The following is an 11201-nucleotide window of genomic DNA, read 5'->3' as shown; positions in this document are numbered from 1 at the left end:
GGCGCCGAGGCCCGCCCCGCCGACCCCCGCAGCCCGCCCGCCCAGCTGCCAGACCTCATCATGCCTTGGCCGTTTTCGGAGTCCATCAAGAAGAGGGCCTGTCGGTACCTCCTGCAGAGGTACCTGGGCCATTTCCTGCAGGAGAAGCTGAGCCTGGAGCAGCTCAGCCTGGACCTCTACCAAGGCACCGGGTCCCTCGCCCAGGTCCCTTTGGACAAATGGGTAAGAGCTGCTGGCGGCCAGCCAGGCGTGACTCGTTCCCCGCTTTAGGTCGATTTGAACGAGTGTCATCCCAAATTGGTGACGTTCAGTCCCTCCCTGGAAAAGGGTTGGTTCCACGCGTGGCAGGGTTCAGAGAAATGTGATAGAATGTTGTTTAATCTGTTTCTGGCAAGTTTGCGCCCCCAAATCACATGTTCCAGAAACTTAACAGAGATAAGGGAGTCTGCACTGTGGGAATCAGTTAAGTCGATGGCATGGGGTCTGTGAAGGGGTCCGTGGAAGCAGGTGACCAGTGCTGCCCTTTCCGGGGGAGGGCTCGCGGGGTTTTGTAGCAGACAGACCCTGTTTCATGTGATGACACGCCGCGAAGATTAAGGATGGGGAGGACGTTTGGAGATGTCCGAATTCCTGGTAGTTCCCTTATTTTGGGTCGGCTGCGTGCACACCGCGGTCTCCCAACAGCGTTTGTCATCTGGAAGAAAATGAGGTGACGTCCTCCGCTGCGAGTTTGCCTGCTTTTGCTTAATGACATGTTACAAGGCCAGGCTGTGAGTGGTTGTGTGGCCCTGGTAGTGCTGTTTACTTCTATCTGTTTCACGTGACAGATCGTAAACGCAGGTGTTGTAAAAGCGCTGAAGCAGCAATTTTAAGACCTTTAAAATCCTGTTTTCTACTTGTCATCCAGAGGCTGTAAGTTGACTCATTGTGTCTTACAGATGCTTCATGTATATTTCAACGCACCCCGTACGGTTGAACCTGCATCTGTATGTTCAGTGCATAGTATTTTACTTGAAGGATATTCAGCCTTGAGTTTGACAAGAATGGAGTGGCTTCTCCTCCACCCGCAACCCTTTATTTATTGCTCTAGAGTTTGCTGCTTACAGTTTGAATTGGTTGTACCATTCTAGAATTTTACTATTCTAAAAGCATTTCTATGCAGTTTACACTTAGGAAATCATAAATATAGGTGACTTTCCTGTGATAGTTGTGCAAAACAAAAGGAAGCCTTTTTTTCTCCTAACTTAAGCTGTATAAAAAGCCTTTTTTTTTAAACATAAAAGTATTTTAACAGTAATGACTTCCTTAGCCATAGAAAGCTGCTAAGCTCAAATTACGGCAACACCTTATTATGACTCTTAATTTAATTCGTGTCAGCATGAATAAGCTTATCATTTTATCAGTAAGTATATGATTTAAACTAGGGAGAGTACATAGGATAGTGGATAGAGCCAGTCCCATACCAGGCTAGCCCAGTCTGCCACAGTTAGTGAGTTGACGGTGGGCAAAGTATTTCACTTGAGTTCAATAAAAATTAATGGAGTATCCACTCCATGCCAGGCACTGTGTCAGTGTACTGTATTGCTGTAATTCTTACCAGAAGATAGGGATTGTGATAGATATTTTTAAATCTAATAACCAATGAGTCTATACTTTTGGTAGTTTTGAATAGGAGGAGGTACAGTTTTGAGAAAGAGGAGCGATGGACATTTAATAACTCTTGCGGGTTGAATGAGTTTGTATGCTTATCCTTTAATGACTTTTCACATTAACCCTATAAGGTGGGTATTATTTCCATTTCACAGATGGAATTAAATAATTTCTCCCAAGTGACATGGCTACCAAGTGAGAATGCAAACCTGTCTAATTCCTAAGCCCATTACTTCTTTATTAATCCCATGGCTTCAAGGCAAGGAAAGGACAATTAATGTTTATTGCACATCTGTTTATTTCAGGCACTGTGCTAGGCACTCTCATTTGTGTGGTTTTATTTAATCCTTATGTGAAATCAGAGGTGATATTTGAATTTTACAGTTTGACTTCAGGATCATTGGCAGAAAAATTTATGGCAAGACTTAATCTGAAGATTGTTTTGTTCTGCTCCTTGAGGGTGATGGATATGCCTAACCAAAATGATAACGTCAAATAAAGCAGTGGTCCTCAATCTTTTTGGGATGAGAGACCAGAGAATCTAATGCCTGGTGATCAGAGGTGGAGCTGAGGCAGTGATGCTAGTGCTGGGGAGCTGCTGCAAATATAGATGAAGCTTGGCTCACCCGCCTGCCGCTCACCTCCTGGTGTGCAGCCCAGTTCCTAATAGGCCATGAACCGGTATCAGTCCGCAGCCTGGGGTTTGAGGCCTCCTGAAATAAAGCATCTAGTAAACATTTGCTGTTTTTTTATTTATTCATTATAGTGTGCTGTGTTGATGACCAAGATAAATCTTGATGTGGTCCTTCGATATAGCTACTCAAACATCTGATTCCAAATTCAGTTACTTTTGACACTTGGTTTTAATGACTTTCATTACTGAAAAAAGAGAGCTCACAGACTCATAGATCAAGATGGAAGAATCACATCATTGGCGATATCTCTAATGTTTCAATTCTCAGCCAAATTCAGTTACTTTTGACACTTGATTTTAATGACTTTCATTACTGAAAAAAGAGAGCTTACAGACTCATAGATCAAGAAGGAAAAATCGCATCATTGGAGATATCACTAATGTTTCAATTCTCAGCATGGGATTATGTTGGAATTGGTTGTGACATTCCTTTCTTTAATTATTCTTGCTAATTGATTGGAAGGTATTGCATTTACATATATATATATGATATATGTTACATATATATAACTTTTCTATATATAAGTTATATACATACATATAACTTTTCATAGTTGGATTTGGTTCAGTCCGCCCCATCCATCAATTGCAATTGATAGAATTGATATTGTGAGTAGTATTTCTAGGTTGATGGTTGGTGAAATTCAGTAAAGTACTATATATATATGTATATATGTATATATGTGTATATATGTATATAAATTTAAAACCCATTTTTAAAAACTTTTTGTTCTGTAGACTTTTAGATTCATTGGGTGTAATTTTCCATGTTTTCAAAACTTTTATCACCCACGTAGATAATGAATTTAAAAAAACGTGTTTTTAATAGACATTGTTTTAGCAACAAAATCATGTAACTGAAAACATTTCCAAATATAATTTTTCAAAGCATTCTCTCCATGTTACAAGTGTTCTTTGAAAAGCAGTTGCTTTCTCACTCATTATTAGTGTGATATCTTTACTTTGAAAAAGTAAAGTATGTGTTGTTTTTTTTGGAGTATACCTGCTAGGTAGCATGTGCTACTCATAGCCATCTGTCATCACATAAATGGGCAGCATATTTAGAACTCAGTGTGGAAGAAAATTGCTTTTCATCTTTAAATTCAACCCTTAAATATTTGGCTATAAGAAAACCCAAGAAATCAAGAAGTTATTGTCACTTTCTATCTCTTTAGAAAGAGTCTACTGTTTAAAGGTCTGTTTTTATTATGTAGAAGTTGTGCTGAAATTCCAAGTAGGGTACCTCTCTTCCTCATTGTGGAACTACTCACTTTCTTTTTGTACCAGTCCGATGTATGGCCTCTTGTCATTTTACTCCACATAAGTTCCTAAAGGCTATCTGTCCTCATCCCCATGGCTTCATTTACCCCTGTGTTTATAATGCCTTTCTGTATCTTCAGCCCAGATGGCTCTTCTGAGCTCTAGACTGGCATTTCTAGCTGTTTCCTAGCCATCTCCACCTAGATGTCTGCTCAAATTTATTCTTTGGAACTGACCTCCCATCTTCCCCCTAACCAGCTTCTCCGGTAAGTGGTACCACTGTCTAAGCAGTTGTCCAAGCCAGCACCTGGGAGTGAGTCATCATTCCTTCTTTCCTTTAACCCTCGTGATGGCATGTAATTCTGTTTCCTGATACATTACAGAACCCATCCGCTTCTGACTGTCCTCAGTGTCACCTTGCCAAACCAATTTCTCTGGCTTCTCGTACTCCTAATAGCTTTTCTGCCTGAGTTTTGCTTTCCTCCAATGCTCTCTACCAGCAGCACTTTCAGAGTGGCCCGCTAAAAGTTCTGATCCCATCATGGCACCCTTGCTTAAAATCTTTCAAGGGTTTCACATTGCCCTTGAGATAAACTTCAGACTTTACCATGAATTTCAAGGTTCTTTGGATCCCACTCTCCCTTATCTGTGGAGCCTTAACTCTGGCTCATCACCCTGGCACACTGCACTGAAGCTAAAGTAGCTTTTCTTTTTTCAGATACTTCTGTATCTCAGACATGTATGCTTGTACACTCTCACCTCTGCTTTTTAAAAAAATCCTTCCACATGCCTTTGTCTCTGCCTGGAACACTTTGCCTGGTTAACTCCTCACCTGGTTAACTCCTCAGCCTTCTGGTGTCAGCTTTGAATAGCACTTCCTCAGCTGGCCTGCCTTGAATCTCCAGGTTAGGTTCTTTTACACACTCAAATAGCACAATGTGTTTTCTCTGTCATACACCTCGTCACACTTTAATTATGGGTATCTTTCATGGTAAGTTATCTTATAGCTTAGTGAGGACCAGAAATCATCTTTAACTAGATCTCTGCTTCCTGTATCCTAGTGCCTGACCCACATATGCGTGTATTCAGCATCTTTGAATAAGTTACCAATTTTAAGTTCTTGTTCTCATGATTTCAAATTGCACTTACTTTTTTTTCTTTTTCTCTTTAGTGTCTCAATGAGATCCTGGAGTCAGCAGATGCACCTTTAGAAGTCACGGAAGGATTCATACAGTCAATTTCTTTGTCAGTTCCATGGGGCTCTCTCCTACAGGATAATTGTGCACTGGAAGTGAAAGGGTTAGAAATGGTCTTCCGACCTAGACCTCGCCCAGGTAGCTGTGTTACTTGTTTCTGTTTGTTTCCATTTTTGTTTTTCAGAAGTTGGGAAAAGTTAACCTAATTGCTTTAAATTTAGTATTTAATTTATTTACATTGTATTTGTGAGATTTCGGTAGATAAATTATTAGGATATGGTTCTATGTAGGGTGTGTGTGATTGTACTTTTAGCATTATTTCTCTCTCTATTTACACTATTTACCCTGTTCACCCACAGGAACTTTAGTATGCAGATGATTGGTTTAATCGTTACCTATTATCTATTGTGTTTTAAAGATTCAAAGTTGCCTCAGAAAGCAAGGAAGTCCTCAAAGATTGATGAAGCTGTTAAAAGGACACAGGATTAGGCTTGCAAGGGCTCCTTCCCATTGGCCAAATCTGGGAAAGTTCAAGTATCAAAAAGAACAGTGACAATCATAGATTATAACACACTAAATAAAAAAAAAACACCCTAAGTCTATATTGATATAAATAAATAAGTATGTAAGGGGGACAGAGAGAAGGCAAAACTCTTCATTACAGTAGAGTACCTACTTATAAACATAAACAAAATTGATAGAATTCACTGTGTTTTTGGCTACCATAGTAAAAATTGATACAGACCAGAATCATCAATAAATGCTAATAGCATTGGTGTGAAGGGTTGTTGAGGAGCTTAATATTTAGTCAGTATTAACTATCTCCCACTGATTATGTATTATTTACAAAGGGAAAAAGTTTCTTTTACAATGGAGAAAATCGACAGTCACCACCAATATCACATGATCAAACTTAACCTCATCAGTAATGGGTCCAACTGACATCATGTGTGTCCTGATAGGACTGGACTGAGAAGGACACAGCATCACTTACCTACTGTTCCTGCTAGAAGTGCTTAATCTAAATCAAATCATAAAGCAGTCAGACACCCAAAATAAGAGAAATTCTATAAACTAAATGGTTGGTACTATTAAAAAATGTCAGTCTCCTGAAAGAAAAGAAAGGCCTGGAGGAACTGTTTTAGATTAAAGGAGGCTAAAAACATGATTAATTAGAATATATAATCCTGTTTCTTTCTTTTCCTATTTTTGTTTGTTTGTTTTTTACTTTGAAGAGTGTCATAGGGGCAGCTGGGGAAATTTGGGTATGATTTGTATGTAAGATTATTGCATCAGTGTAATATTTCTTGGGCGTGTTAATGGTATTGACCTTTTTCAGGAGAATGTTCTTGTTCTTAGGAGTTACATGTTGAAGTATTTAGGAGTGTTATGATGTTTGTAGTTTACTTTCAAATAGTTCAGCAAATGTATGAGAGAGAGAATTTTATAAACCAGTAAAGTCATGATGGTAAATTGTCTTAAATTATGAACTTAATTTTTTTTCATTGACAAGTGGTTTGTAAAGATATACTTGAAGAATTATAATCTCAAGTGCTGTCTGAAACACCAGAGTTTAAATTATGCTATGTAGAATTGTAGTGCCTCCATTTCAAAAATTGGTAGTCTGTGCATGGAGATCCTCCTTAACAACCTGGCGTTTAATTAACAAGAATATTTTATCTTTAACCTTGATGAGTAGATATAATAATACTTGCCTATGGAAAGTCAAACATTTTCCCCTTACTTTAAAAATACTCTATTAGAAGGGCTTTTAGATTCCATTTTGGAAGGCACTAATTCTAGTAGTCTAGGTTTGCTTTGAATAACATGAGGAAGTGTGGTGGAATTCTCTCATGAGAGAGGATCTGGAAAGGATTTTTCAGTTCATGTATTTCAAATTTGGTCTGTCACTGTTTTTAGTAAATTTTTATTGGAACACTACCATATTCATTCATTTATTCTTTCTTTCTGCTTTTGCACCGGAGTAGTCATGATAGAGACCACATGGCCCTAAAGGCCTAAAATACTGACTATCTGATCCTTTACAGAAAGTTTGTTAACCCTTACTCTGTAGTATTTTGAACAGTACCACGTGTGTGTAAAATACCCATTAAATACTTGTTGAATGAACATATGAATTAATATTTGGCAGACATACATCATATAATGAGAGCATGTAATTTTATCTTTAACCTTGGACTTTTTATTTCTGGACTTTTTCTTTGGTCTGTTATCCCAAACCTCCTTGAGACTTAAGGTGATGCTTAAGTCTCAAGAATGATTTCTAGAATATTATATCCCTAGATAATACCATGATGTTCAATATCTCATGGAGAGTTAAAAATTTATCTATTTGAAATGTGTTATTTTAAGAAATGGCTTTATTGTAAGTACGAGAAATAATTTAGGATTAATCTGTATTTTCTGCAGCATCTGGTTCTGAGCCTATGTATTGGTCAAGTTTCATGACCAGCAGTATGCAACTGGCAAAAGAATGTCTTAGCCAGAAACTAACAGATGAACAAGGAGAAGGATCCCAGCCTTTTGAAGGACTTGAAAAGTTTGCTGAAACCATTGAAACAGGTTTGGCATTATTGAGTATTTTAAAATTTTTTAGATTTATTTAGTACCTTAATGTAGTAAGCCTTGTATAAATAGCCATTGGACTGATTTTTAAATGAACAATTCTCACTTCAGAACTTTAGAATTGATATTATTTTAAATATTGTATTCAATTTAATTTCATGTTCTTTTGTACCCTATTTTCTCCTTTGTTTATTTTATTCTGCTTGCATAATGAAGGGATTATAATTCAGCAGATAGCTTTAGGTACTGCCCCAAGTGTCTACTGAGATGTAACAAAGGGTGAGTGCTCAGTAAGGCAAAATAGTTATTACAGAACTCAAGATTTGGGGATTTTTCAAGAAAGGAATTCATTTCAATTTTATTTTGTAAGTTTTTATTAAACTAATTTAGCATTCTTTCAAAGTTTTTATTTAGTTTACATATATCTCTTATGTTGATGATTACATGTTTACTCTAGTACTACGAAGAGTAAAAGTCACTTTTATAGACACTGTCTTGAGAATTGAACATGTGCCAGAAAATTCCAAAACTGGGACTGCACTTGAAATTCGAATAGAAAGGTAAGACTTCTTATATCTGAAAACAAATGGCCCTATTCTTTTCCTTTAAGAATAATAAAATCTAACTCTTATATTAAATTTCCGGATGCTTTTGGAGATGAGAGGGGATGATATTAAATTAATATATTGCATAATTTCAGAAGTGCTGCTCTCCTAACTTATGTTCCAGTCTCATTATTGAAAACTTAAAAGTATCAGTTGGGATATAATTATGTATAATATGTTGAATTCAAAACAAGTAATTCTCTTTTAGTTAATATCAAATGAAAACAATGAATACTCGACTGCTACTGAATAAGACACTCCTGTTGGAGAGTTTCAGTTTTTTCACATAAGCAATGTACTATTTAGGTGTATCTCGTTAACACGAGAGGCTTTTTTGCTTTGCTTTCTTCTATCCAAGTGCTGCCTTCGTGAGAAAGGCTAAGACTACAGTCTTCTATGAGGATTCGGTGAGGGGATTTTATGGTCAATATGTGCAATAGTGGTTTAATTAAGAAGATATAAACACACTATTTTTAGTTTTCTGTGTATGCCCACTTAGAGCTTTATAAGTAGCTCAGACAGGGTTGGTTTACATTCTCAGAGGAGTGTTGATTTGAGGTAGTAACTGCTCACCTGTGTCTTATGCCATATGAACAGTCAACAGAAATAAGCCGAACGAAGTACGTGCATTGAGCACACCAGAGACACTTGCGTGTGGATCTGTGGGAGACCTTTGCCAGCTTTTAAGCAGCTATATTATAATTTGTCTTTCATGAAACATACCTATTAGTGAAAGTTATTGTTAACATCTTTGAAATTAGGTTGCATTACCTTCACTGTTATGTTAACATCTCATGCATTTAGAATTACATTCTTTATTTTGTTTAAACTGAAGACTAGTCATAAGAATTTATAGAATAGTCCTCAGAATTCAAGAAGTGTTATTTATGTCGGATTGTGAATTGGAGCCAAATGCTGTCTCACTGTTAGCAGAGATACTTGCGAGGGAGCTCAGGAATTGTGTTTCTTGAAACTAAATAAGTTACTCATTCCCCCCCCTCCCCCAAATTTAGGAGCCTCATGAAGTTATCCTTCTTGAAGTTAAGGTCTCTTTGTGAAAATACTTACTATAGTAAAACATGCTAATATTGACCCGCATCACAGGCGTATTCTGAGGAGTGCTAACTTGAAAAATCTCTTAGCTTAAAAAGCTATGTGCATTTCTTATCATTGCAAGTAGATTTTTCTAGGAGTTGTATGCACATGCTCTTTTTGTTTTTAACTTTCAGAACTGTATACTGTGATGAAACTGCTGACGAATCCTCGGGAATTAATGTACATCAGCCCACAGCTTTTGCTCACAAGTTACTTCAGCTCTCTGGAGTGTCTCTCTTCTGGGATGAATTTTCTGCATCAGCCAAATCTTCCCCAGTATGTTCAACTGCACCCGTGGTAAGAAAACAAAACAAAACAAAAACCGCAAAACTAAATCATAGATTTTTAAAAGGTTTAAATGAGAGCTGTTAAATTTTGCAAGGATATATAACATGTGTTAATGAGTTTCCATCTAATCTGGAAGTTAACACAAATATTCATTAATGGGGACATATATTTCAGAGATTTTAAAACACTCAAAATTAATGCCTTTCCTTTTTGCTGTGTATTAATTTGATAGAGAAACATTGGATACTGTGTCCTGGGGGAAAATGGTATATTAACATCTAATATCCTTATAAAATAAGCAGGAAATCAAACAGTGTTTGTTCACATTTGTCTTACATAGGAACGTATTGCTGAAAATTTATCTTACAAATCGTATTTTAAAAAAGCTTTACGATTAAGGAGCTGTTTAATTCCCCCCAAGGGCAGAGACTCCTTTTGGATACTAGAATCATTCTTTAATTTACCTTTTGTGTTATTTCACAAATCAGATTTTCTTAGTTATATAATGTCTGTTAATAACAGTTTTCCTGTTGCTGTAATTTGAACAGATGCTGTGCTTTTTTTCATGAAGTCCTTTTCCATGATTTGTGTTTCAGGCTAGCTATAAGTTACAAGTTTATCCATTGTAACACAGTACAGTTTTGCATGTCAAATATTTTACTCTTCTTAAGGTGACATTTGTATTTTGCATTTCGATTTATTTACAGTAAAGTACTTTTTTCCTGTTGCATTATTGTAGGAAACTGAGCCAAAGCTGTCACCTAGCTGGAATCCCAGAATCATTTGTGAGCCACACCCACAGCTAACTAGGAATTTACCAGAGGTGGCGCCCTCTGACCCAGTGCAGATTGGAGGGCTAATGGGTAGGTTGGAGTTGAGTCTCACATTGAAACAGAATGAAGTACTTCCTGGAGCCAAGGTCAGTATTTGTTTTATTTTCTATAGTAAAAAACAAAACTACAAGTATTTTTTAATCTGTGCAGTGACCACTGACGGTCACTGCAGATTCCCCTGTAGCTGCAGCACCACTGTCCCCGAGTCAGCATTTTTCCTCTCAGCCGGTGCCCGTATGCGTAGGTCACAGGAAGCCTTTGCCCTTCTGTGCAGCTCAGGTCTTAGGGTTTCCTCCATTACTCACTTTCCCCCATTCCAGCAGTTCAGAATGTTCATCAGTTCAGATAAGTAGGAATTTACTATTAAAGAATCTCTTTCCAGCATCATAAAATGAAATTTAAAGGAGGCGAGATTTGGAAAGCCAGAAATTTACTAAAGATGTTTAATTATGTGGAAGAATATTCACCTTGCGTGTATTTTGAATGAGGTGACCACTTTTATCATTGCATAATGTTGATGAAGAGATTGATTTTTTTCATGATGTCTCAGCTTTCTGAAGACACTGTAAAGACTCTGTACCTATTTTTTAGAAAACAATATTGAACAGTTTGTTGTAGAATCAGGAAACATACATTTATTCAGTTAAAAATGTATTTTCCAAGTGTTATTTTCAGACTTTGAAAATGAATTTTCTGTGTAATCTCTGTAAAATGCAGTTTAAGTTGAGAATATATTTGGACTTACTCATTTGTGTATTCACTGGCCTACCTAGCTCTAGATGTTCGAGTGACTGTTATATTCCAGGCCCGAGCAGGCTCTTACGGTAGATGCAGAGATGAGTGGAATTCAGTCTTTGCCTTTTAATAAATGAAACAATACCAGGGATAGAAATTGCTGTGGGAACATGTGACTGTACATTAAAAGGCTGTCAGAGGATTGAAGGATCCCCAGAAGGTCTTTCTTGGATTAGAACACCTGACTGGTTAGAGGAGG

The 11201-nt window shown here is 37.2% G+C and overlaps 1 protein-coding gene across 3 annotated transcripts in view; it reads left to right on the top strand.

Moving 5' to 3' along the window:
- Positions 1–36: 36 nt before the first annotated feature.
- ATG2B (autophagy related 2B) overlaps positions 37–11201 on the top strand; it is a 56563-nt gene continuing 45398 nt past the window's right edge. Inside the window, exons 1-6 of one of the 3 annotated variants that reach the window (XM_025041957.1) lie at positions 37–222; positions 4776–4938; positions 7231–7383; positions 7844–7946; positions 9221–9383; positions 10114–10293. In XM_025041957.1, the coding sequence (XP_024897725.1) occupies positions 61–222; positions 4776–4938; positions 7231–7383; positions 7844–7946; positions 9221–9383; positions 10114–10293 (924 nt within the window). In that variant the 5' untranslated portion in view covers positions 37–60. The remainder of the gene's footprint in view (positions 223–4775; positions 4939–7230; positions 7384–7843; positions 7947–9220; positions 9384–10113; positions 10294–11201) is intronic. The other 2 variants (XM_025041956.1, XM_015599684.2) reach the window with 2 other exon arrangements.

The sequence above is a fragment of the Pteropus alecto genome, unplaced genomic scaffold, assembly GCF_000325575.1.
Source record: "Pteropus alecto unplaced genomic scaffold, ASM32557v1 scaffold8, whole genome shotgun sequence".
Lineage (NCBI taxonomy): Eukaryota > Metazoa > Chordata > Mammalia > Chiroptera > Pteropodidae > Pteropus > Pteropus alecto.
The sequence above is the reverse complement of the archived record's forward strand: the minus strand, read 5'-3'. Positions and strand labels throughout refer to the sequence as shown.